At 49.2% G+C, this 27,545-nt stretch overlaps 2 protein-coding genes across 5 annotated transcripts in view; one reads left to right on the top strand and one right to left on the bottom strand.

The window, feature by feature from the left end:
* LOC125165842 (butyrophilin-like protein 1) overlaps window positions 1–27,545 on the bottom strand; it is a 148,364-nt gene that overhangs the window by 47,279 nt on the left and 73,540 nt on the right. The window contains exon 18 of one of the 4 annotated variants that reach the window (XR_007152236.1): window positions 27,122–27,535. The exons of the other annotated variants lie outside the window; for them this stretch is intronic. The gene's annotated coding sequence lies outside the window, so the exon portion shown is untranslated. Of the gene's footprint in view, window positions 1–27,121; window positions 27,536–27,545 lie in introns of those variants that run through there. 4 annotated transcript variants of the gene reach the window in all.
* LOC125165853 (neurogenic locus notch homolog protein 4-like) lies at window positions 1,424–17,713 on the top strand. Its single transcript, XM_047859287.1, is given in 22 exon segments — window positions 1,424–1,578; window positions 2,405–2,486; window positions 2,678–2,924; window positions 3,788–4,178; window positions 4,256–4,378; window positions 4,497–4,733; window positions 4,848–5,003; window positions 5,311–5,505; window positions 6,906–7,019; window positions 8,162–8,275; window positions 8,363–8,446; window positions 8,449–8,484; window positions 9,229–9,388; window positions 10,603–10,748; window positions 11,030–11,182; window positions 11,398–11,515; window positions 11,733–11,820; window positions 12,175–12,328; window positions 13,128–13,312; window positions 15,264–15,516; window positions 15,744–15,856; window positions 16,668–17,713. Coding segments are annotated over 22 exon segments (3,738 nt in total). The 5' UTR covers window positions 1,424–1,517; the 3' UTR covers window positions 17,196–17,713.

The raw sequence follows: 27,545 nt of genomic DNA, 5'->3' as shown, positions 1-27,545 counted from the left end.
ATTGTATCAACTTAAGTTTCCCAATTTTGATAGTTGTACTGTAGTTATATAAAACATGTTCTTGTTCTTAAGACATTCATACCCGTGTTTTTATAAGTAAACGAATACCTTGTGTACAACTTACTCTCAAGTGGTTCAGAAAAAAATACCTTCTATTTAGAGAAATAATGATAAAGCAGATGTGGTCATGATGCCAGTTGGTGAATCTGAGTGAAGAGTATCCTAGAATTATATTTTTGCCCCTTTGCTGTGAGCTTTAAATTATTTCCAAATAAAAAAGAGTTTTATTTTTTTAATATATGAAATTTATTGTCAAACTGGTTTCCATACAACACCCAGTGCTCATCCCAAAAGATGCCCTCTTCAATGCCCATCACCTACCCTTCCCTCCCTTCCACCCCCGCCACCCATCAACCCTCAGTTTGTTCTCAGTTTTTAAGAGTCTCTTATGCTAATAAAAAAGAGTTTTAAAAAGGGAAGGTACTCCGGGCACACCAGGCTGCGGCTTTGGGTACCACAGTGCTGGGGCTGTGCATGGCTATTGATAACACCTCCAGCCACCCCAGACTCTCAGCTCTCTGTGCTACTAAGGAAACTCAGTGTGTGACTGACCCTGGAGCTGTCCTGGGTTGACTTGAAAAAGGTAGGATGAGTCAGGGAAATGAATTCTCTTTTGTCGTTTTATTTACTCCAATTCTGAACTCAGAAACTGACATTCCGTACATCTCAGAGATCTCTGTGGTAGAGAAAGGGAAGGGAACCTACCTAAATATAGAGTTTGTGCTGGATAATCCAGACTGCACATTTCAGTACCGACAACGTTCATTTATCATTGATATTGGTTTTATACGTTTCCCAACAAAGGAAGGCCAAGATTTCCCCCAGAACCAGCCCAGTAACTTGCCCATCCCCCCAAAGGAGAAAACTAAGTCCCCAGCAAGGGCCAAGGTAATGGCTAGGAGTGCCCTGCAATCCCACTGCCAAGGTTAGTGGTTTCGACTTATAGAAAGTTGCAGATTGACCAAGAAGCACGGATACTAACCTGGAATAGAAGATGCCTCAGCACCCCACACCTCTGTTCCAGGCCCTGACCCTCCCAGGGCAAGGGTAAGCCACCTTGTCATTCTCATCTCTAGAAAGGGGAGACCACACAACAACAGAAGGGCTGGGACTGAACCCAGAACCACCCCACCACCCCACCACCCCCCCCCCCCCCCGCCGGGTGCTCCCATCCTGTTGACCTGCCACACCATCCCACTCCCCCTCTCCCCAGGGGTTGTCAGGGACAGAAGGCCCCTCCCTCATCCCCCTCAATGTTGTTCCACTCCTCCCCCTCCCATCACTAGGGTGTCCAGGACATTGTGTGACTCAGGAAACAGCTCAGATGTGAGACTTGCAGTGGACAGAGGAGGAGGAAGGGGCCATGGGAGCAGAGGAGGTGGCTCCTGCCTTGGTGAGGGCTCTGAGGGTCCTTGCCTGAGGAGGCAGAGGATCTGGGTGTGGGGCGGTGCTCTGGAATGCAGCCCCCTTCACTGCTGCTGCTGCTGCTGCTGTGTCACTCAGTCGTCAAGACCAGAGGTGAGGCATGGGGTAGGAGAGGTGACGGGACCCATCTTCCTTAAGAGGGTGTTGATGGGTTGGGGGCGGAGGGCCAAGCCCCATGCTTTGAGAGGACACTGGGTGGAAGAGAATCTCACCACCATCACCCCCCAAACGCAGGGAGAGAAGACTCTGCTGCTGCAGCTGCACAAACCAAGGCTTTGGGGCCTGTGCCAGGGGCGGTGACTGTCTGGGGAATGGGTGGGAGGGTGCCCGCCTCAGGGAGAACCCAGTTGGCCTTAGTGCTGGCGGACAGCAGGCTCTTGCAATCACATTTAGGAGGTAAAGAGGGGAAAAGACTGGCCACCTGGTAGGGAAGGCGATGAGAAAAAAGCAGGAGATGGAGACATGGGAAGGTCAAGGGCTGACCAAGTCCCTTTCCCCGTCCAGCTGTCCCCACCCCCCGGATGGCTCAATGCTGGGCCCTTCAGGGAGGAAATGCCTTCAATGTCTCAGCCATTCACCTTCCAGGAATCCCCTGGGCCCCCCTCCTGAGCCCTGTTGTCTCCATTCCAAGGGATGGAGCCTGAGGCTGGACTTGGAAGGCTGGATAATAAACAGGAAAGGGGGTGGGGATTAGGAGCTGAGAGGATCCCCAGGCCTGGGATGGGGGCGGGGCGATGCTAGGGCAAGAGCACCACTTCCACCAAGAGCATCACTTCCACCATTCCCGTAGGGGTCAGGCAAGTGCAGAAGTAGTGGTCGCTGAGAGCACGTGTGGGGCTGCTGCAGGCAGCAAAGCACCCAGAGAAATCTGGGAGCACAGCGCTCCCCACTCCCATGCCTTCCTCATCTCCATCCCTAGTGCTTCGGTGTGGGGACTTCCCAGAACCCTGTGCCAACGGAGGCACCTGCCTGAGCCTATCTCGGGGACAAGGGAGCTGCCAGTGAGTTCTCCTGGGAGTGGGAGACCGGAAATGGGGAGGGAGAGCTGGGGAGGAGGAGGGACTGGGAAGGAAGGAGAAAGGGAGGAGGTAAAGGCACTAAAGGGAAACAAATGAAGGCAAAGGAAGGGAGGTGGCAGAGAAGGCAAAGAGGACCCAGTGACTTAAGTTTTCCACTCTCCTCCCCTGCTCAGGTGTGCCCCTGGCTTCCTGGGTGAGACATGCCAGTTTCCTGACCCCTGCCAGGATGGCCAGCTCTGCCAGAATGGGGGCAGCTGCCAAGCTCTGCTTCTCACCCTCCCAGGCTCCCCCAGCCTTCCCTCTCCCTTGGCCCCCAGCTTCTCCTGCACCTGCCCCTCTGGCTTCACTGGCCAGAGGTGCCAGGCCCCTGGAGAGGAAGGCTCCTCTGATCTACCAGGAGGGAGGGGACTGGACAGGGCAGTGAAGACCACACGGGGAGGAAAGTGATCTGTGAGGGGTGGACTAGAAGAGCAAGGCTTCTCAAACGTGGCAAGGCACAGCAATCACCTGGAAAGCCTGCAACATACCGGTGCCCACGTCCCAGAAAGGCTGCTTTAGTGGGTCTGGGGTGGGCCCAGGCATGGAGATATTTTGAGTGCCTGGGTAATTCTGAGGATTTGGGGGTGGAAGACCAGCCTCTCGTGGTGTGACAACAAGGAGGACTGTCAATGACAACTTGCCAGGCCTTGTGCTTCAAGCAGCGGCCCACGTGTCCAGTGCCAGCTCTGCCACCGATGAGACGCGCGCCCTTGCATCAGGTAGTTAAGCTCTCTGCATCCTCAGTTGCCAGCTGATGTCCACACTTCATAACACTGTCGAGAGGAGGAAAGGGAGTGATGTTCAGGAGGTGGTCACTTAGCCCAGTGCCAGCCGCCACCACCGCCATTGCCACTGGGGGGAACACATGAGACGTCTGTCTCCTTATCATTATCTGCAACACTGTACCCACCTAAAGATTAGGAAATCCAGACAAGGGAGGCCAGACACACCTGAGGGCACACAGCAGTGGTGGCACAGCAAGGTGACGAGTCTGGAGGCCAGCTGCTTTTCTCCTCCCCACCAAGGAAAGGCCACCAAATTTGGAAGGACACTGTGTCTCAGGTCTGCTCAGCAGGGCCAGCCTGCAATACTCCCACCAACAATGACAGCTCCCATTTTCCAGAATGCCAAAACTGAGGCAAGGGGTGGTGGAGCAGGGCAAAAAGCGTACGGGAACAAAGAGAAGGCAACATGAAAATCAGACACAGATAATCCAGTGAGAGAGCTGGATTCTCCCAGCGGAGCAGGGGGCGGGGATTGAACAGCGCCCTCTGTCCTCTGCCTCAGGTGAGCAGTGCCAGCTTCGGGACTTCTGCTCAGCCAATCCCTGCGTCAATGGAGGGGTGTGTCTGGCCACATACCCCCAGATCCAGTGCCGCTGCCCACCTGGCTTCGAGGGTCATGCCTGCGAACATGATATCAATGAGTGTTTCCTGGACCCAGGGCCCTGCCCCAAAGGCACTTCCTGCCATAACACCTTGGGATCTTTCTGGTGTCACTGCCCCACTGGGCAGGAGGGTCCACGCTGTGAGCTCCAGCCAGGACCCTGCCCCCCTACGGGCTGTCCCAATGGGGGCACCTGTCAGCTGGTTCCAGGGAGAGACTCCACCCTCCACCTCTGCCTCTGCCCCCAAGGTGCGTCCTCACGTCTGCCACCCCTCTCTCGGGGCAGGGAGGTCCCCTTCCCTTCGCTAATCCCATGACCCTGTCAGGTTTCAGAGGCCCGAGCTGTGAGGTGAATCCAGATGACTGTGCTGGGCACCAGTGTCAGAACGGGGGCACTTGCCTGGATGGGCTGAGCACCTACACGTGCCTCTGCCCAGAAGCCTGGACAGGTGAGTCGTTTAAGCCAAGTCCATGGCACCTGTGGCCCATATGATCAGCCCCTAGCCTCCCCTCCTCACAGGGCTCCCAACTCCAGCCTTTGTCCCCTTCCCATCCCATCCCCCACAGGCTGGGATTGCTCCGAAGATGTGGATGAATGTGAGGCTCAGGGTCCCCCTCGCTGCCTAAATGGGGGTACCTGCCAGAACTCAGCTGGCAGCTTCCATTGTGTGTGTGTGAGCGGCTGGGGAGGCACAGGCTGTGAAGAGAACCTAGACGACTGTGTTGCTGCCACCTGTGCCCCGGGATCCACCTGCATCGATCGTGTGGGCTCCTTCTCCTGCCTTTGCCCACCTGGCCGCACAGGTGTGACAGAGGGCTCGGGGAGGTGGCCGTGAGGATGGCAAGTGACAGAAGCATAAGGGGGGCAGCTGGGATCCTCAAGCGGCCCAAGAGCCTCATGCCCATCCTGCCCTCCAGGACTCCTGTGCCACATGGAGGACATGTGCCTGAGCCAGCCATGCCACGGGGAAGCCCAGTGCAGCACCAATCCCCTGACAGGCTCTCCACTCTGCCTGTGTCAGCCTGGCTACTCGGGGCCCACCTGCCACCAGGACCTGGACGAGTGTCAGATGGGTAAGGCACCCCCACATCAGATCCTCTCTGAGTCCCAAACAGCCTCTGCAAATTGTTTTTCAAATTAAAAATACAATCATCTCTTTTTTCCCAATTTTGTCCAGATTTGGCAATTCTTCCCTATACGGTCTTCTCACCAGTGCTTAGCCCTCCGGGCCCCACTTAGTCCTCGTCTGTGTTAAAGACACCAGCCCTTTCTCCGATGTGTTCATTCTGCCACAAGCAGGCCCTCATGCCTTCCCTGGCGGTCTGGCCCCCTTCCCTTCTGCCCTGGGCCCCTGTGAACTTCTGACCCCTCTCCTCCTAGCCCAGCAAGGCCCCAGTCCCTGTGAACACGGCGGCTCTTGCCTCAACACCCCTGGCTCCTTTGACTGCCTCTGTCCCCCTGGCTACACGGGCTCCCGCTGCGAGGCTGATCACAATGAGTGCCTGTCCCAGCCCTGCCATCTAGGCAGCACCTGCCTGGACCTGCTTGCCACCTTCCACTGCCTCTGCCCACCAGGTACTAGATGGATGGGGCCCTGAGTAGAGGACACAGGGGACTAATCCTGAGCCCACTAGGCATGACCCCTCCAGAACATAGATAGCCCCAGGCCAGTTGGGATCAGCTATCAAAGAATACCTCTTTCTCATCTCCCCACCCAAGATGAACACTCTGGGAAACCCATGGCTTCTAGGAGAAGGGCAGCCACAGATGGTACTGAGGTTGTACACTGCTCAACTCTGGGGGTGAGAGGAAAGCATTCACTTCATAGTCATTGTAAAGTGTGCAGCCTGGTCCACTGTACACAGAGGCCCATCAAGGAAGAGCAGAACAGCAGCAGCCTCGGCTCATGCCAACTCAGAATGTTCCTCCTAATCACAGAAACTCTCCCCTGTAGAGATTGAGTAAATCCTTAAAACCCCAAAGGGCCTGTATGCTTGAATTTGGTACAATAGGAAAAAAAAAAAGTGCCACAAGGCTGCACCTACCTCCAAGTTACTTTTAAGGGAGACAGGTCTCCCCAGGGGTATAGTGACCAACCCGATATCAGGAAGCTGAATGAAACCAAAAAAATAATAGCTTACTTTCTGCCAAGTACCACCTGAACATCTTACATGCATTTTGTCATCTTGGCAAGAACCCTCTAAGGTCAGTATTGTTACTGTGCCCATTTTACAAGAAACAGACACAGAGAGATTAAGTGAGTTGTCCAGCCAGTAAGTGGCATGGCCGGGATTCAAACCCAGGGCTTCAGTAGATTTCACCACTACACCAAACAGCCTTCTTAAACTGAGCAACATCCAAGGAAAGAAGCTGAGAAAACCATGCAGCCATACCAGGGACAAGGTCGTAGATACCAAGGACCTTCAGAAGCAGAATCCCCAGGCAAGAAGTGGGAGGCAGCCGAGGTCTAGAGGCTGATCCAGCTTCAGTTCAGGGTGAGACTGCGGATACCAGGACAAGCCCAAAGATACAGGACAAATATGTGACCAACAAGCTACCCAAATGCCCTTCAAATACCCCCCCTTGGGGACTCCTGGTCTCCCTGGCACAGAGCCTGCTGGGGTAGAACAAGAGGCATGACTCACCTCCAAGCAGATGCCCATTTGTTTCATTTGACCTTGAGGACCTCCAGGCTCATTAGCCCAGCCCAGTGAGCCTGCCGTCTGGGCACAGAGAATGGCCCCCAAAGGTACTTCCTTGCTGCCCCCTCGGGTCCCAGCAGGTGCCCTGCTCCCTGAGCTTTCACATTTAAAGGGGGCAGAGCCACACACAGCAGAGCAGCAGGACCGCAGGCTCGTCACCCCAACCTTCAGGCAGACAGCACCCTGGGAGGGTTCTAGAACCCTGGTCCTCCTGGGCAGAAGGGGTGAGCAGCCCAGGCAGGGCTCAGCCTGCACCACATCTCCATGTCCCAGGCTTAGAAGGGCAGCTCTGTGAGGTGGAGACAGACGACTGTGCCTCTGCTCCTTGCCTGAACCAGGCTGACTGCCAGGACCTCCTCAACGGCTTCCTGTGTGTCTGCCTGCCTGGTGAGTACAGATTCCACTCCAGCCCTTCAGCCCAGGCCCCTGAACCACAGTGCAGGCCCGGCAATCCCAAACGTTTGGAAGTTCACCCTGGCTTGGCCAACGAGGCTCCCATTTCTCCCAACTCCTCTGCTCCCCCAACTCTCTTCTGTTACATCCCAAACCTTCCTCGCGTACTCATCCACCTTTATCTCTGTCCTGCCAAATTACCCAAATCGTCCTTTCTGGCCCTCCTCCAGAGTCCGCTCGTGGGGATCCCAGGCTGGTCTTGGCACTGCTCACCCTGGATGCAGGGAAAACTGCCCCCGGCCTTCCTTCTCCACCATTATCGATCCCTCTATTCCCTGATGTGATAACAGATGTTTCTTGAATATTTGCTCCAGGCCAGGAACTTAGCTGTGTACTTTTCAGGCATTACCTCATTTAATCCTTTCAATGACACCATAAGGTAGGTTCTATTATGCCCCTTTTACAGAAGAGGACACTGCAGCCTAGAGAGCTTGAGTAACTTGCCCAAAGTCACACAACTGGCAGGTGCTGAACATCATCCTCCTGTCACCTCCACCTGCCCCAGGTGTCTTCTCTGGGAAGCCCCCCAGGTTCACTTTTCCTGGTGAGGGGAGGGGCCACGACTTGCATTTATGCTTTTGATACATAGTATTTTCACCATTCACACACACAGCCAGTTATACCTTCTTTATACAAAGAATGAAGTTACTAAGATATGCTGTTATGTTCTGAAATTCAAATCACTCTTTGAGCAGCCCCCAGATTGGTACCTTCATTATATAATGATACATGCAGATGAACCTCCAAACCAAGCCATTTGAAACAAGGTTCTCTTCACTGCAATTCATAGCAATGTTATTTCTGTCTGTGTAAATAGAAGGTTAAATAGCGGCATTAACTCTAAATTTCTTGTTTGAATCCATGAAATCACACCTGTACATCTCAGTCACAAATATTTGTAACAAACTCCCTGATGAATCCAAAGTCACAAAAGAAAGAAAAAGAAGGAGAGGAGAGGAGAGGAGAGGAGAGGAGAGGAAGGGAAAAAGGAAAGGAAAGGAAAGGAAAGGAAAGGAAAGGAAAGGAAAGGAAAGATAGCCTTTACCATCTCTCCCCACTTACTCCCTGCCCCCCAGGATTCACTGGCTCCCGGTGTCAGGAGGACATCGATGAGTGTGGAAGCTCCCCCTGTGGCAACGGTGGGCAGTGCCAGGACCAGCCTGGATCATTCCACTGTGAGTGTCTTCCAGGTAGACCATTGCTCAAACACTGCAGGGAAGAGTGGGGGCCAAGTGCAGACTCCCCTGCAGGTCCCTGACCCTCCTGCTGTGCCATAGGCTTTGAAGGCCCTCGCTGTCAGGCCGAGGTGGATGAGTGTCTGAGTGGCCCATGCCCCACTGGAGCAAGCTGCCTGGATCTCCCAGAGCCTTCTTTTGCCTCTGCCCCTCTGGCTTCACAGGTAAGCAGGGGAGGTGTTAGAAAGGACTGGCAGGATAGTTGAGTCCATTAGGGGTGGAGCAGAGGTCACTGCTGGATATTCAAGGGTTGGAATGTAAAAAGAGAATGAGAATGGAACCCCTTCAAATTATTCAATGCAAAACTTCCACAACCTGAGGCTGACAGCAGGTGTTATTTACAGGGCCCACACTGGGCCCAACATGAATGGTGTGATTAGGGCTCAGAAACAGGATGGGGTTCAAGAGGAAGCCATTCATTTCCTTATTTAGAATGTATTAAGTGCCTACTATGCACAGCCAGACACAGACACAAGTTGGTAAGAGACCTGCTCTCCTCAAGTGGCTTTAAATCTAGTGCAGAGAGACCAAGAAGTCTCCTGTTGGTTATAGCCACAGGTGCTCTGAGAGAGGACTGCACAGGATTCTGTAAGAGCACAAAGGACCAGCCAACCAGACTAGAGATGACAAGACTTCATGAGGAGGTAATGGCTGAGCTGAGTCTGGAAGAATGAGTAGGAGTTTGGCAAGACAGAATGATTACATGTTTTAGCTGCAGGTAACTGCATTGTGAAATGATGCCATGCAGGACCCTGTGTGCCATTCTGAGGAAGTTAGACAGTATCCTGAGGCAACAGGGAGCCACTGAAGGACAGGTTCGTGGGGAGTGAGCAAGTCATATGTGGCTTTGGCCCCATCAAGGACATAGAGGGACTCTGTTTTCCCTCTGACCCATCTCCCCACCCCAGGTCATCTCTGTGAGGTTCCCCTGTGTGCCCCCAACCTGTGCCAGCCCAAGCAAAAATGCCAAGATCAGGAAAACAAGGCCCACTGCCTCTGCCCTGACGGAAGCCCTGGCTGTGCCCCCGTTGAGGACAACTGCACCTGCCACCACAGACACTGCCAGAGGTAACCTTCCACTGTCCTCTGGGTCCTCCTCAGCTAGGCCAGGGGGGGACAACCAGGGAGGGGTGAGTCTGCAAGAAATGACCAATAGGGAAGAAGAAGGAAATGGCCAAGTTCTGAGGTCAAAGCCAAGGTGAGGGATCCACTAGTGAGTGCTATCCCGTGAGGGGAGAGTTCATAAATAACAGGAGAAACGGAGGGCTAGAGGGTCAGAACAGGAAGAAAAACATGAAATCCCAGGGCCAATTAATCATACATTAGAGGGGTACCTGGGTGGTTCAGTCAGTGGAGCGTCGGACTTCGGCTCAGGTCATGATCTCACAGTTCATGAGTTCAGGCCCCACGTCCAAGCTGTGCTGACAGCTCGGAGCTTGGAGCCTGCTTCAGATTCTGTGTCTCCCTCTCTCTCTCTGCCCTTCTCCCACTCTCACTCTGTCTCTCTCTCTCTCTTTCTCTCTCACAAATAAAAAATTGAAAAATTTGAAAAAAAATCATACATTAGACAAATATTGAACATCTACTATGTGTGGATACTTTTCCAGGCCCTGGAGGAATGGCACAAAACAAAAGAGACAAAGTGTCTGTTCTCATGGAGCTCTCATTCTAATGAGGAAAGACAGATAACAAACAAATTATAGAAGAAATGTACATACATATTCATACATATATGCGGAGAAAACAAGCAGGAGGCAGGTATGGAAGGGGGACAATGCTGAGAACAGAGCCACTGAAGAAGGGGACCAGAGTCTCAGGGCCAAAAAAAAAGAAGAGATCAGGGGGCTGGGTGGCTCAGTTGGTTCAATGTCCAACTCTTGACCTCAGCTCAGGATGTGATCTCAGGGTCGTGAGTTCAGGTCCCACGTTGGGCTCCAGACTGGATTGGATTCCGGAATGGGCGTGAAGCCTACTTAAAAACAGAAGAGGTGCCTGGATGGCTCAGTCAGTTAAGCATCTGACTTCGGCTCAAGTTGTGATCTCGCGGCTGACAGCTCAGAGCCTGGAGCCTGCCTCAAATTCTGTGTCTTCCTCTCTCTCTGCCCCTCCCCAATCACACCCTGTCTGTCTGTCTGTCTCTCTCTCTCTCTCTCAAAAATGAACATGAAAAAGAAAAAAAAAAGAAAGTCATAGGGTTCTAACCAATGATGAGGAGTGGGGAGGGGAGAAGAAAAAATCACCAGAAGAAGAAAAACACTCTTCTTTTTTCTCGTTATGACCAGATCCTCATGTGTGTGTGATGTGGGATGGACAGGACCAGAATGTGAAGCAGAGCTAGGGGGCTGCATCTCCACGCCCTGTGTGCATGGGGGGACCTGCCACCCCCAGCCCTCGGGCTACAACTGTGCCTGCCCCACAGGCTACACAGGTGAGGCCCTTCCCAAACCACAGACATTCTGGGCTGGCCACCTCTAATCAAGAGCAAGACCAGTAGAGGCATGTGTCCTAGGCCTCTGGGTCTTGGTCACTACCAAGGAGAACTGGGCATGTGCTGCAGGGACCACAGGCGATATGCAGGAGGTGGTAAGAAAAGAAAAGAGGTTGGATGGAAGACAAAAGGGATGGGGATGAGGAAAAGGAAGGGGGGATAAGTGGAGGAAGACAGAGAGAAGAGGATGCCCTTTCTCAGACCCCACTCATTTCCCTCAGGCCCCACCTGCAGCGAGGAGCTAACGGCTTGTCACTCAGGGCCCTGTCTCAACGGTGGCTCCTGTAGCCCCAGCCCTGGGGGCTATTCCTGCACCTGCCCTTGGAGCCACACTGGGCCCCGCTGCCAGACAAGCACTGACCACTGTGCCTCTGGTGAGTACCTACCATGTTCTGGGGCTGGGCCACAGGTGGATGGAGGAACTGGTCAGGGTGTGTTGGTGCCGTCTGATAAAAATCAACTGGCCACCACGAGCTGCAGTTTTGATGGGGGCAGCAGGGAGTGCGTGTATGTCCTGTGCGGGGTGTGACTAAGGTCACAGGCCAGGTATGGGTAAGGAACCCAACCCCTCACAGCCTCCTCTCTCCAGCCCCGTGCCTCAATGGGGGTACCTGTGTGAACAGGCCTGGCACCTCCTCCTGCCTCTGTGCTGCGGGTTTCCAAAGCCCACGCTGTGAGGGAAGGACCCGTCCTAGCTGTGCAGACAAGTGAGCAAAGACCCCGAGAGGAAGGGAAGGGGCCCCTCAGCCTTCCCACCCTTCCTGTCCATCTCCTCTGGGGCTCCAGGCTGCCTTGAATTCCACATCCCACATCCTTTCACTATGACTCCCTTTCTGGTTTCCTATCTCATCACCGCGTCACACACTCCCTCCCCTTTGGTCGCCGGGACTGCCTCCCACCATGCCTTGTCTCTGTCCTGTCCAGCCCCTGTAGGAACAGGGCAACCTGCCAAGATGGCCCTCAGGGTCCCCACTGCCTCTGCCCCCCTGGCTACACAGGAGACAGCTGCCAGGTGAGGGGTGCTGAGCCAAGTGTGCTGAGGAGGGCGGTGGCTGAAGGGCTCTAGTGGGAGGGTCTCAGGGACTAGAAGAGCAGGGAGCTTGGGAAGGTAACCACATGAAAGGGCGTGTGGAATCTGGGAGTTGAGCTCTAGCTTGAGGTTTGCATGGAGTAGAAGTAAGGAAAGGATTTCTGATCCCAGGAACTGTTCTGGGATGTGGGGGTTGGGGAGGGAGGCTATCACCTGGCCCCAGACCATTCAGGAGAGAGCTTGACAGGGAAGGATTTTGAGCAGCTGGCAGAAGACCATTTCTGGGCCTGAACACATGACACTCAGTCTTGCCCCATGCTCTCTCCTAAACCTCAGACTCTGGTGGACATCTGTGCCCAGAAGCCCTGTCCACACAATTCCCACTGCACCCAGACTGGGCCCTCCTTCCAGTGCCTGTGCCTCCAGGGATGGACCGGGCCTCTCTGCAACCTTCCGCTGTCCTCCTGCCAGAAGGCCGCTTTGAGCCAAGGTACTAACCCAAGGACCAACTGGGGAACAGATGAAGAGAGAAAGGGTGTCCCTCTCTACCCGATCCCTAAGGGCATCCACATACAACCTTTGACCAAAACAACTAAGAGTCAAAGTAACACAGACCAACCACTACTGCTGATTCTATAGCTCAGCCCTCCTATCACCATGCTCAAAGCAACTCAAGCAACACCAACCAACCGAGACAACAAGACTCCAGTTTATCACAACCACTGAGACATAACTCCATGTGAAGCAACTCAACTCTGTCACTATCATCATAACTCAGCTAGAATGGATCACACTTAACCCAACTTCACTCAGCTGCTGCTCCCAATCATTTTCATGTTATGCCAACCCCCTTGTGAAAGAATACCCCCCCTCATTCAAATGAGGTTTAATATGAGCAGAACTCAGGAAAGAGACTACTGTGGGTTAGGGGATGGGAATCACAGTGACAAAACATCACAGGATGCCAATTCAGGGGACAGACTTAGGCACCTAAAGTTTCCGCTGAGTTCTTTCTTCCTTGACACTTGTTTTAAGCCAAGAATACAGTTGCTTATAATGCTCTAATAAGTTTAACAAGAGCTATCTCTCTCCATTCTGGCAGAACAGGCAGGAGGGGGATCTTGATGTCTTAATCTCTTCAGCACCAGAATTTATTGACTCCTCAGGCTCCAAGTGGCCTCCACCCACCCCAGGAATGTCAGTGATCCCCATGAGCCTCTCTGTTCTGTGTCTGGGGCCCCTGAGAACCTAACTTAGCTTTATCTATCCCTGTTTGCCTTTCTTCTCAGGCACAGAAGTTTCTTCCCTGTGCCAGAATGGAGGTCTCTGCATCGACAGTGGCTCCTCCTATTTCTGCCACTGCCCCCCTGGATTCCAAGGCAGCGTATGTCAGGACAGGGTGAACCCATGTGACTCCAGGCCCTGCCAACATGGGGCCACGTGCATGGCCCAGCCCACTGGGTATCTCTGCCAGGTAAGCCGGTCTAGAGGAGAGCAGTAGGGGAGACAAGTGTGGGTGGATGTGGGAAAAGTAGTTGAGGAGGCGTGTAGTGATGTATTCATTTCCCTTTCCTTTACCCACATACCCAACCAGCCACCAAGTCATGCCATTTTGCCTCTTAAATCTTTCTCAATTCTGTCCTTCCTCCTTCACCCTTTGTCCCACTGCCTCAGTCTAGGCCTTTGCTGCCTTCCACCCGGACACATGGAGCACCCTCCTATCGTCCCTGCCTCCCCACTTGTCCACCTATAGGCTCAACCTTTACTCCACTACCAGGGTGCTCTGTTGAAAACGTTAAGCTGACCTGTCACTCCCCTGCTTAAAACCCTTCAGTGGCTGCCCACCTCTTTAAAAAAAAAAAAAAAAAATTTAATGTTTATTTATTTTTGACAGAGAGAGACAGACCATGAGCGGGGGAGGGGCAGAGAGCGAGGGAGACACAGAATCCAAAGCAGACTCCAGGCTCTGAGCTGTCAGCACAGAGCCCGACACGGGGCTCGAACTCATGGACCGCGAGATCATGACCTGGCTGAAGTCGGAAGCTTAACCGACTGTGCCACCCAGGCACACAATGTGGCTCTTTGATAGTGAAATCTAAGGCCAGCGTGACCCAGCCTTGCCTGCTTCTTAGGTCTCATGTCCCCACACCCTCGCCCTCCTACTCTCTGCTCCAGCTGCTGTTGGCTTCCCTACACACCCCTTATACTGGCTCTCCAGTGTCCTTCCCCACCCACCTCCACTGGACGGTGCTCAAGTGGTGCCTTCCTCAGGGAAATGTCCCTAACTTCTCTCCAGACTGGGTGTGGGCCTCTCCCTCGTGGTTCAGATCACTGAGCAGAAGAGGCAAAGCTGGGATTCAAGTCCAAGCAGCCTGATGCCTGTACTCAGAAGGCTGACTTTGGATAAAAGGTGTGATGCATATCCCCCAACCATTCTCTTTAACTTTTTAATTTTATTCTTTAACTTTTTATTATGACCATTTTCAAACATACACAAAAGCAGTGTACCAATTAGTAGCAAACACCCCTTCACCCAACACTCAGCTTTACCTCCCCTTTCCTGAGACTCCTTCCCTCCGATATCTCCAAGATACCCCCTCACCCGCTTCTCCCAGCCCTCCAGCCACTCCTCACACTCTCTGTAATTCCCTTTTGCTCCACCTTTCTGAAGCCTGGTACTGCAGTCTTACATGCTCTCCTTCCTCTTGCAAGAACTCAGCACATGGTACAGACCTCATCGATGACCCTACTCCCACTAGCAGAAAGATAAACAATTGGAAAATGGCTAAGGGTACTGGTTATGAAGTCACAGACTTGCACTGAATCCCAGCTCTGCCACCTGCTAGCCGAGTCATGCAGTCTTTCCAGGAATCATTTGCCTTTTCTGTAAAGTGAGAATCAAATGAGATAATTCACATACAAGTTTGTTGGGAGGGTTTTATGAGCTTATGTATAGAAATCATGCAATAAATGCTAGCTGTCTCTCTGGTTTACTGAGAACGTCATGGAAGCAGGGATGAGTTCTAATTTTCTTCATGTTCCTAGTGCCTCAACAGTGCCTGGCATGAAGCAGGCATTCAATAAACACTTACAAATTAATTAAGAAAGCATGGCAGAGCCTGGCTGTCAGGCGTGTGATTGAGGGAGGGAGGTCTTACCAAAAACAGAACTATGTTTAATAGCATTGTATCATAAGATGGTTTGGGACTGCTGGAGCGGTTAAATTGCCCACTATTGAACAAGGGTATAGCATGGAGTTGAGATACAAGGGTGAAGCTATGCAGGGCTGTGATGGATGATCAGTTGAGTGATACTCTGAACTGGAAGGTAGGGAAGGGATTGGGCAGAATGTCTTGAGCTGGCTCCCCTGTACCGTTGAGATGGGCTGGATTATTGGATCCCTGTCTGACCCTCTTTGCCCGCAGTGTGCCCCAGGCTACAATGGACAGAACTGCTCAAAGGAATCCAACGCTTGTCAATCCCAGCCCTGTCACAACCATGGGACCTGCACCCCCAAACCTGGAGGCTTCTACTGCACCTGCCCTCCAGGTTTTGTGAGGCTGCGCTGTGAAGGGGACGTAGATGAGTGTCTGGACCAGCCCTGCCACCCCCCAGGCACTGCAGCCTGCCACTCTCTGGCCAATGCCTTCTACTGCCAATGTCTGCCTGGATACACGGGTGAGGCCTGGGAGGGTGTGTGTAGGCATCTCTGTGGCACAGCTGAGTTGACAACCCCCACCCACAAGGCAGCCTATTCATCATGTCCATCCCCCTGCCTCCCCACCCCAGGGAATATGCCCCAGGATCCCTTCCTGTGCAGGTAGTACTGGGTCAATTCCCAGTAATGAGCTAGGAAGGGGGCAATGACTGAAGTAGCATATGACATCTAACCCCACCCTCCACAGGCCAGTGGTGTGAAGTGGAGACAGACCCTTGCCAGAGCCAGCCCTGCTCCAACGGAGGGTCTTGTGAGACAACAGCAGGACCACCCCTGGGTTTCACCTGCCACTGCCTCCAGGTAAGTAACCACAAAGCAGTCTTCTCTGTTTCCCCCAACACTGGTGCCAGGTGAGAATGCTTGAGTGGGATCCTAGAGGGGAGTCTAGGGAGCACTGGAGTGGGAATTATTGATGAGAACCAGCCCATGTGAATGGCGATGAGTGGCTCTCAGAAGCAGTTCAGGGGGGCAGGCAGGATCAGGTGTTAGCATGAATGGATTTTCAGAAATCATTGGCACTGCCTAAGGTAAGGCCCCAGAGTCAAGCTGGGCGACCTTGGGTAAGTTCTTTTACGTGTGTGTGTGTGTGTGCGCGCGCGTGGACCTCAGATGCATGAAATCAGGTTAATCATAAGCCTTTGTTCATGATACACTATCATCATTGGTTTGTGCACCGCCTTCTTTTTATTATTCTTAAAACATAATACCCAGGAACCTAACCTAAGAATTACAACAGTAACGATGACTCACACGTACTTATATCTTCCTCTATCCTCTTCCCCTTCCAGAGAAAGAGAGTTTATCACCCTATGTCCAAGGATTAAGATAATATTCATTTAATACCACTCTATTAAGTGTTTAGTCTTCCAGGTTGTTGCACACAGCGGTGGTTCGTCCGTTTTCACTGTGTAATATGTCATAATGTGAAAAAACCATGGGCCATGGTTTCAACATCTATAAAATGACTGGAGATAAACCTGATGTTCTCTGAGGCCCCTTCCAGATATGAGATTCTAGGGCCATCTGTGTTATCTTAACCCGAGAGTTTGCTTGGGGGGGAGTGGGAAGAATAATACAAGGGCCTTCCCCAACATCTCTCTCCTCTCCGCAGGGTTTTGAGGGCCCCACCTGTAACCACAGAGCCCCCTCCTGTGGCCACCACCACTGCCACCATGGTGGCCTGTGTCTGCCCTCCCCCAAGCCTGGCTTCCCACCCCGCTGTGCCTGCCTCAATGGCTACGGGGGCCCTGACTGTCTGACCCCACCTGCTCCTCATGGCTGTGGCCCTCCTTCTCCATGCCTACACAATGGCAGTTGCTCAGAGATCCCTGGGCTGGGGTCCCAAGCCTTCTGATGCTCTTGCCCTCCCAGCTCTCCAGGGCCCCGGTGTCAGAGGCCTGGAGCAAAGGGATGTGAGGGCAGAGGTGGAGATGGGGTCTGTGATGCTGGCTGCAGCGGCCCTGGAGGAAATTGGGATGGGGGAGACTGCTCCCTGGGGGTCCCGGACCCCTGGAAGGGCTGTCCTTCCCACTCCCGGTGTTGGCTTCTCTTTCGGGATGGGCAGTGCCACCCACAGTGTGACTCTGCAGAGTGTCTGTTTGATGGCTACGACTGTGAGACTCCTCCAGCCTGCACGTGAGCCTAAAACCCTGACTTCAGGTTGGGGGTGGGGAGGCCTCTAAGTTACAGTGTGACCACAGCCTCAGGCTCCAGGCAGTTTCCACCCTTGATAACCATTGCCAAGTAGGGGTGGAAGACACTAGGCTCCAGCCCAGGGGAATAGGGCAGCATCAATATTTAACATGGGGACCAGGAAGGAGGGCACTGCCTCTGTCTGGGCTCCTAAGAGTTCTGAGAGCTCTGGCCTCAAGCCTCTCTAAGACCTGTTGCCATGGAGTATCTCCCCTAACAACCAGCACTCCTGAGGGAAAAGGTCTTTGGACTCTCCTTCAGGGAGACAGGAGAGCTTGGGAGGGTAGGGAGAAGGGACAGTCTTAGGAAACAAGGGTGTCATAGACATTAGAGTGTCTCAACTACCTACCACCCAGGGCCTGACTAAGCCCATTGCTCTGGAGCTGTATCCACTTAGCAACCTGTGCCCTAGAGGCAGTGGAATATCAGGCATCTCTCTGGAATGAAGAAGGGGGTCAAGTTTCTTTGGCGATCCTGAGTCCCTCTCACTCAGGCAAGGAGAGAATCATGAAAGCAGAAAGGGGACAAAGTTCCTAACCTACAAGGGAAGACAGATCAGGTTTGCAGCAGATCTATCCACAGAAACTTGGCAGGCCAGAAAGGAGTGGCAGGATATATTCAGTGTGCTGAATCAGAAAAATATGCAGCCAAGAATTCTTTATCCAGCAAGGCTGTCATTCAAAATACAAGGAGAGATAAAAAGTTTCTCAGACAAACAAAAATTAGAGGAGTTTGTGACCACTCAACCAGCCCTGCAAGAAATTTTGAGGGGAGAAAAGATGAAAAAAAATTATATATATATATATATATATATATATATATATATATATGTGTGTGTGTGTATGTGTGTGTGTGTGTGTGCGTGTGTGTGCGTGTGTATAAATACCAAAAGCAACAAAGATTAGAAAGGACCAGAGAACACCACCAGAAACTCCAACTCTACAAACATCATAATGGCAATAAATTCATAACTTTCAGTATTCACTCTAAACGTCAATGGACTCAATGCTCCAAACAAAAGATGTGGGGTAACAGAATGGTTAAGAAAACAAGATCCATTGATATGCTGTTTACAAGAGACCCACTTTAGACATAAAGACACCTTCAGATTGAAAATAAGGGGATGGAGAACCATCTATCAGGCTAATGGTCAACAAAAGAAAGCCAGAGTAGCCATACTTAATCAGACAATCTAGACTTTAAAATAAAGTCTGTATCAAGAGATGGAGAAGGGCATTATATCATAATCAAGGGGTCTATCCACCAAGAAGACCTAACAATTGTAAACATTTATGCACCAAACTATAGAAAGCTTATGACAGAAATTGAAGAAGACACAAAAAAAAATGGAAAAAAATTCCATGCTCCTGGATAGGAAGAACAAATATTGTTAAAATGTCGATACCACCCAAAGCAATCTACATATTCCATGCAATCCCTATCAAAGTAACACCAGCATTCTTCACAGAGCTAGAACAAATAATCCTAAAATTTGTATGGAACCAGAAAAGACCCCGAATAGCCAAAGTAATCTTGAAAAAGAAAACCAAGCAGGAGACATCACAATCCCAGACTTCAAGCTGTTACAAAGCTGTAAGCATCAAGACAATATGGTTCTGGCACAAGAACAGACACCCATATCAATGGAACAGAATAGAGAACCCAGAAATGCACCCACAAACGTATGGCCAACTAATCTTTGACAAAGCAGGAAAGAATATCCCATGGAATAAAGACAGTCTCTTCACCAAGTGGTGCTGGGGAAACTGGACAGCGACATGCAGAAGAATGAACCTGGACCACTTTCTTACACCATACACAAAAATAAACTCAAAATGGATGAAAGACCTCAATGTAAGACAGGAAGCCATCAAAATCCTCGAGGCGAAAGCAGGCAAAAACCTCTTTGATCTTGGCCGCAACAACTTCTTACCCAACACATCTCCAAAGGCAAGGGAAATAAAAGCAAAAATGAACTACTGCGACCTCTTCAAAATAAAAGCTTCTGCACAGCAAAGGAAACAACCAGCAAAACTAAAAGGCAACCGACAGAATGGGAAAAGATATTTGCAAATGACATATCAGATAAAGGGTTAGTATTTAAAATCTACAAAGAACTTATCAAACTCAACACCCAAAAAACAAATAATCCAGTGAAGAAATGGGCAAAAGACATGAATAGACACGTCTCCAAAGAAGACATCCAGATGGCCAACCGATGCATGAAAAAATGCTCAACATCACTCATCATCGGGAAAATACAAATCAAAACCACCATGAGATACCACCTGACACCTGTCAGAATGGCTCACATTAACAACTCAGGCAACAACAGATGTTGGTGAGGATGCAGAGAAAGAGGATCTCTTTTGCATTGTTGGTAGCAATGCAAGCTGGTGCAGCTACTCACCAGCTTGGAGGTTCCTCAAAAAACTAAAAATAGGTGCTCCTGGGTGGCTCAGTCGATTGAGCAACCGACTTCGGCTCAGGTCATGATCTCGCAGTTCGTGAGTTTGAGCCCTGTGTCGGGCTCTGTGCAGACAGCTCAGAGCCTGCAGCCTGCTTCTGATTCTGTCTCTACCTCTCTCTCTGCCCCTCCCCTGCTCATGCTCTGTCTCAGAAATAAATAAACATTAAAAAAAATTTTTTTAAACCAAAACTAAACTAAAAATAGAACTACCCGACGACCCAGCAATTGCACTACTAGACATTTATCCAAGGGATACAGGTGTGCTGTTTTGAAGGGGCACATGCACCCCAATGTTTATAGCAGCACTATGAACAATAGCCAAAATATGGAAGAGCCCAAATTTCCATCAATGGAAGAATGGGTAAAGAAGTGGTATATATATAATGGAGTATTACTTGGCAATGAAAAAAGAATGAAATCTTGCCATTTGCAACTCCGTGGATGGAACTGGAGGGTATTATATGCTAAGTGAAATTAGTCAGAGAAAGACAAAATCATATGACTTCACTCATATGAGGACTTTAAGAGAAAAAAAAAGATGAACATAAGGGAAGAAAAGCAAAAAATAATAGAAAAACAGGGCGAGGGACAAAACATAAGAGACAAATATAGAGATCAAACAGAGGGTTGCTGGAGGGGCTGTGGGAGGGGGGATGGGCTAAATGGGCAAGGGACATTAAGGAATCTACTTCTGAAATCACTGTTGCACTATATGCTAACTAAATTGGATGTAAATTTAAAACAATAAAAAATAGTGTTATTATTAGTTTATATCTTTTGACCCCTTTTACCTACTTTGCCTACTTCTTGCCCCTCACCTTGGCAATCATCTATATCTTCTCTGTATTTGTGAGTTTGGGTTACTATGTTGAGGGGGTGGTATTTTTTTTTCTTGTTTTTTGTTTCAGATTCCACATATACGTGAGATAATTTGGTATATGTCTTTCTCTTTCTGATTTATTTCCCTTAGCATAATGCCCTCCTGGCTATTATAAATAATGCGGCAATAATACAGGTGTGAAGGTATCTTTATGAGTTTATTAATTTCATTTTCTTTGATTAATACCTAGGAGGGGAATTGCTGGGTGATGATGGTTGCTCTATTTGAATTTTTTGAGAAACCTTTATATTGTTTTCCATAGTCACTGCACCAATTTACAATCACACCAACAGAGCACATTGTTGCCCTTTCCTCCCCATTTTTGCCAACCCTTGTTATTTCTTGTCTTTTTTATTACAGCCATTCTGACAGGTGATAGGTGATATCTCTTTGGGTTTTGATTTGCATTTCTCTAATGATGAGTGATCTTGAACATCTCTTCCTGTATTTCTTGGCCATCTGTATATCTCCTTTGGAAAAATATCTATTCAGAACTCTGCCCATTTTGTAATTGCTATTTGCTTTTGTGTTATTGAGTTGTATGAGTTCTTTATATATTTTGGATATTAACCCCTCACCGGATATGTAGCTTGCAGATGTTTTCTCCCATTCAGTATGTTGCCTTTTCATTCTGTTGATGATTTCCTTTGTTGTGCAGACGCTTTTTGGCTTGATGTAGTCCCACTTGTTTGTTTTTGCTTTGTAGCTTTTACTTCTGGTGTCAAATCCAAAAACTCAGTGTCAAGACGGAGATCAAAAACGTTCTGCCCCAAGTTTCACCCAGGAGTTTTATGGTTTTACCTCTTATGTTTAAGTCTGGAATACATCTTGACTTAGTTTTTGTGTATGGTGTTAGATAGGTGTCCGGTTGCATTCCTTTGCTTGTGGATGCCCACTGTTTCCAACACCACCTATTGAGGAGACTGCTTTTTGTCCATGTTACATCCTTGGCTCTTGTTGTAAATTAACTGGCTACATATGTGTGGGTTTCTTTTTGGGCTTTCTGTTTCTGTTCCATTGATCTAGGTATCTACTTTTATACCAATGCCATACTGTTTTGATTACTATAGCTTTGTGATAGAGTTTGAAAGCAGAAAACATGATGCCTCCAGCTTTGTTCTTCCTTCTCAAGATGGCTTTGGCTATTTGGGGCCATTTGTGGTTCTATTCACATTTAAGGAATATTCTTTTCACTTTTTTTTTTTTGGTAATGTGCTTAAATTTTGATAGGGATTGCACGGAATGTGCAGACTGCTTTAAGTACTGTGGGCATTTTGAGAATATTAATTCTTGGGATCCATTATCATGGAACGTCTTTCCACTTATTTCTGCTTCTTGTAATTCCTTCACCAATGAGTTATGGTTTTCGGTATACAGGTCTTTATTCTGGTTTAAATTTATTCCTAAGTATTTTATTCTTTTTGAGAGACTGTACATTATTTTCTTGATTTCTCTCTCTGCTAGTTTGTTATTCATGTATAGAAATTCAACACATTTTTATGTATTGAATATCTGTTCTTAAACTTTGCTGAATTCATTTACTGGTTCTAAGAGCATTTTTGTGGGGTTATTTAGGTTTCTATATGGCATATCATGCACTCCTAATAAGTGAAAAGGTAACCGGGAATATAGGATGATGTCATCTAACTTGGATGAGAGTATGCAGACATATGGAGTGATAGTTTTCAAATTTTCTAAAATCTTTTGCTGTTAATATAATCAAACGAGTCCAGAAATATGGTTTGTTTTTGATATACTGTTTTCTTTAAACCAGACATAAAGAGCTGTCACGTAGACCGGTTCTTCCCAACACTTTCCCACCCCACACTCTGTGCGTCTTGGGAGATAGCCACCTGGTCTCTTTTTTCTGTCCTGGAACCCAGTGCCTGACTCAACTCTTCAATGAATACTTCTCGAAATAATGCACTTGGGAAGAGGCTTATTTTTTCATAGATTTCCTGCAAGGCACCCCCCCCAAAACACTGAATTTTACAGAAGTGTTTCTGATCTACCTGGAATCCTGTGAGGATGTCTTAATTTTGCATGGGGCTTCCTTTGCAGATAGATCAGACAGCCCAGCAGTATTCCGGCAATGTCTCTTGTGACCACCAGAGGGCGGTGTTTGGCTGCTGTTGACAAAGACACTGCTCCACTTCAACAGAAGATCCAAATTAATCTCCTTCAGGACTTAGTTAACAGTCTTCGCCAGTTGCTTTAAGGACTACTTATTCACTTTTATGCTCTAGTTTCCTTGGGATCTATTGAAAATGCTATGCAAGTGACAACTTAAAGTAATACACTGACTAGAAGATGTCCCTTCTTACACATACAGACACATAAAATCATGAATGACTGAATGAAGGTGGACGTTCACCTAACATAATATAGAAAATGAACCCACAGTGATCAAAGACCTAAATTTAAGACATAAAACTAAAACTCTGAGAAGAAAGCATAAGAACAAGTCTTCCTGACCTTATTTTGGCATCTGTTTCTTAAGGATGATACCAAAATCAACAAGAGGAAAAACACATATGTGGATAAATGGTCACCAACGTGATTGCCTTTCCACTTGGCTCTTCATGTGCTCCAGGCACCAGGCAAGAATCGTACAAATCATTTCTCAAGTGATTCGTCTGACAACCCACTTAGCAACATCAGTTCTTTCTCCATTTCAGAGATGGGATCATGAGGCTCATAGGAACCCCTGGGGTCAGTCAACTACAAAGAGGCTGAGCAGGGGCTAGAACTGCTGTCTCTCTGCCTTTGAACCCAGTGTCCGTCCACACTGCTCCACCCAGGAACCCAGAGGTCTGCAAATCTTCCATATCGAATCTCTAGGCCTGAAGACCTCACTGAACTGAGGGGGCAGTGTTGCCTGCCCTTATGACTGGGGCTTGGCTTGTTGGCCAAGGAATGGCAGCCAGCCTTTATCTGAGAAAGAGGTTTCTCCCTGGGCACCAGGAACAAAGGTTCATGTAGCTTCAGGACTGAGATGTCTCTTCTGCAGCATCTGATTGCAGCCTTCTTGTCAGGTAGGCCCCACAGGGGTGACAAGCACCGAATTCGATTCCTGCCTCTGCCTCTCTGTGGGGCATAGAAGGGGAGAGTTCCCTCAGTCAAAGAGGGACAGCATTTCTACCTTCCTCATGGAATTGTTATGGTGACTTAGTGACATGATTCATGTCCCAAAAAGACACTCAATAATCCTTAGCTGTACCTGTACATGTTACTCCACTGTGAGCCCACTGCTGCCATGGACTCAACCTCTGCATCCTCTGTCCCCTCTGCCTGGCACGCCCTGCTCCCTCTGACTCAACTGTCCCTCCAGAAAGCCTTTTATCACCTCCAGTGTGGGTGGAGTGTCCCTCAATTGGGCTCCCACAGCACTGTTGCTCACCCATCACACCCAGGCCAGCCCTAGGACTGGACATCACCCACAGCTTGTGTCTCTGGACATAGACAGTCCCAAGTGTTGAGATCTGTGCTCTGGAGTTCCCTGAACTGTCAGCTCCTCCTTGGGCCAAATGTCGTAGTGCTCACTGAAGGAGCTCTTTCCCTCCAAAGCAGCCAAAAAGCGAGCTGCCCTCAGCCCCATGGCACCTGCATTCCCCACCCCTTCTGTGCAATCAGTGCTGCACAGCATCTTGGGCCTCATTGGATGCCAGGATCCCAGTGCCTTTTGGTGCTTAGTATTGAAAATATTTTCTGGAGGTGAATTTGGGTTTTGATGGAAACATCAGTAGGATGAAGCCTGGCCACTTCCAACAAACCACCACAGAGCCTGTGCCCCTGACCAATATGGCAGTAACCCAGCTCATGTCAGCCTTTCCCCCTTAGTCCTCACGACTCTCCTGTCTTACCTGCTCCCCATTCAATGGTGTTTCTCTCTCATCCTTCAGGGAGAGCCCCACGTTTCCTCCTTTTGAGGATCTATCTCCTCTGTCTGGGGACCCCAATCTTGTGGCAGAGAAGACATAGGTTGCTGCCCATGGCCTCTCTTACTGCTTCAGATCAAGTGGACTCTCCCTGAGTTGACTTTATGGGAGGAGAGGAAACCACCCCCCCCCTTCTCCTCACAGGGTATCTTGAACAGGAAGCACAGCCCCTTCTCTCACAAAAATTGAACTTGAGGGATACCAAGGTTGGGGCTAGCAGGTGCAGTGGGTCACTGCTGGAGGAGTCTGAGGGGTGTTGAGGGGTATACCCAGTGCCAAAATCCCTGGCTGAGGCTCTGTCTATCCTGCAGCTTCCATGAGCACTTAATGTGATTTGTAAAGGTCTCCCTTGCTCACAGAAGTTCAAGTGGTTCTTGCTGTTGCCAATAAAACTACATCTGGATGAATACATTCAACTACATTTCCTACTGATGGTCTATAACTCATTGACCTGACCTGCACTCACAGGTTCTTTCCTGAGAGGAACAGGCCCAGCCAGGGAGGAGGGCCAGCAAACAGATAGCAGTGGCCCAGGCTGCATCTCCCACTAGCCTGAAAGCAGGGCCCAGCTGCTCTACTTAGAAGCTGAGTTATGGAACAGGAGGGAAGAAGTGGCTGGGGTGCATCACAGGACGGGGCCTGGATGAGGTGTGTTCCAGGACATAGGATAGGGATGCTGTCAGGGTGGCCATATGAGGGGGATTTGGGCTCTTCCCTGCTCTATGGGTCACTCCTAGGTACTCTCATGGTCTCAATCCTGGCTTGTCCTCCTAATTCTTCAGGTATCCACTCAGTCTCTGAGGTCCCTCCTTTCCCAAATAAGGCCCCAACTTAATAAAGAGACTGTACAATGGAATAGTACGTGGCAATGAGAAAGAATGAAATATGGCCCTTTGTAGCAACATGGATGGAACTGGAGAGTGTTATGCGAAGTGAAATAAGCCATACAGAGAAAGACAGATACCATATGGTTTCACTCTTATGTGGATCCTGAGAAACTTAACAGAAACCCATGGGGGAGGGGATGGAAAAAAAAAAGAGGTTAGAGTGGAAGAGAGCCAAAGCATAAGAGACTCTTAAAAACTGAGAACAAACTGAGGGTTAATGGGGGGTGGGAGGGAGGGGTGGGCGATCGGTATTGAGGAGGGCACCTTTTGGGATGAGCACTGGGTGTTGTATGGAAACCAATTTGACAATAAACTTCATATATTGAAAATAAAAAAAAAAGAGAGACTGTAACTATTGGAAACTGTAACCAATACCTCAAGAAAGTATATAAATTATATTCCAGGAATTGTGCTTATAGGGATCAGTCCTAAAGAAAGAGAGATTTATGGCACAGATATACCGTTCACTACAATTATGCGAGTCAAAAAATTGGAATTGGCCCAATTATTCAACAGCTGGAGACACTGAACAAATGATGATGTGTGGCCACTGAGAATGCACAAGGGGACAGGAATGACTGTGCCTGTCCACTGTGGAGACATTAGGTAGTATAAGAGCATAGTCCTGGAACCCTCCACGCCTCAACCCAACACACACTCACAGACACACACACACACACACACACACACATGCTACAAAGAGAAAGGACTGGAAACAGGGAAACCATTTGTTATGGGCAATTATTTGTTGTTAGGAGTGTATCTTTTTCTTCATATTCATTTATTTCTTATTTTTTAATGTTTATTTTGAGAGAAAGAGAGAAAGAAAAAGAGTAACACCAGTAGGGAAAGGGCAGAAAGAGGGAGAGAGAATCCTGTGCAGAGCTCCAAACTGTCAGCACAGACCCTGACTGGGGGCTCAGTCCCACGAACTGTGAGATCATGACCTGAGCCGAAATCGAGAATTGGACACTCAACTGAGTCACCCTGCACCTATCTTCATTACTTAAATTATTATTTTACTAAATAAACAACTCATCAAAAACCTTCAATAATATACTTTATTACCTAAAATATTGGTAATAAATGGGAAGATTTAATATTTTATTGTGGTATTTTTATACTATGTCCAGTAGCCTAATTTAAACATGGCCTGTCCGGGAAAATAAAAGATTTTACAGGTATTTTACTGGTCCAGACATTTCTCTTGTAGTTTGTGGCCTTCGAGTCAAACTTACTTACAAAAGGTGTCCCTATCCCACATAATGAAGATAGTTCATTTTGGAGCTTCACATAATCTATGTTCTTTGGGGGATATTCCTTTGTAATAAAAATGTTATTTTCATTAAAAATTTCAAGAATTATTAATCACCGTCATGTTATGTAGCCAGACACAAAAGGCCATGTTGAATGATTCCATGCCCATGAAAATCCCAGAAGAGGTAAAGCAACAGAAACAGAGAGACCAGTGGTTCCAGGGATTGGGGTGAGGGAATGAGCAGTGACCGATCAGTAGCACAGGTGTCTCTGTGATGGAAGTGTTCTAGCAGTACCTAGTGGTCATGGTTGTATAACATTGTCAAACTACCTAATGACACGTCAACATCCAATTTAAAAGGATCAGAGTCAAACTTTACTGGAAGTCAATTTATACTTTACTTATAAAACAAAATACACTAAGCCATTCCATATCTGAATAAAAAACACAAAAATTTCAAAAAAAAGCAACGACAGGGGAGGGGAAGCCATCCTTTAGGGCTGCAGCCGACACGAGCCACTGCTTGGGAGCTGAGGCTGGTTGTTCAGCTGTAGCAAGTGGTTGTTCTAGTCCTTCCGTAACCCCAGTAGCTGGGGCTGGGGCCTGCTCATGCTCCAGGGCTGCCAAAGGTGCAGGTGGTTCTTCCAGCTCCTGACAGTGAATCAGAGCTATAACTACCACCTGCACTGGCTCTGACACTGCAGGGAGGGTCACTGCTTTTCCTAATTGCTGAGCTCCAGCAGGAGTGATGGCTTCAGCCACCTCGGGCTCTGAAGCTGCAGCAGGCACCACAGTGGGAGCTGGGGCTAGCTCTTGAGTTGGTTCTGGATCCTGCTCCGGAACGGGTGCTATAGCTTCAAGAAG

Source organism: Prionailurus viverrinus, chromosome B2 (assembly GCF_022837055.1).
Source record: "Prionailurus viverrinus isolate Anna chromosome B2, UM_Priviv_1.0, whole genome shotgun sequence".
NCBI classification, from domain to species: domain Eukaryota; kingdom Metazoa; phylum Chordata; class Mammalia; order Carnivora; family Felidae; genus Prionailurus; species Prionailurus viverrinus.
The sequence above is the reverse complement of the archived record's forward strand: the minus strand, read 5'-3'. Positions and strand labels throughout refer to the sequence as shown.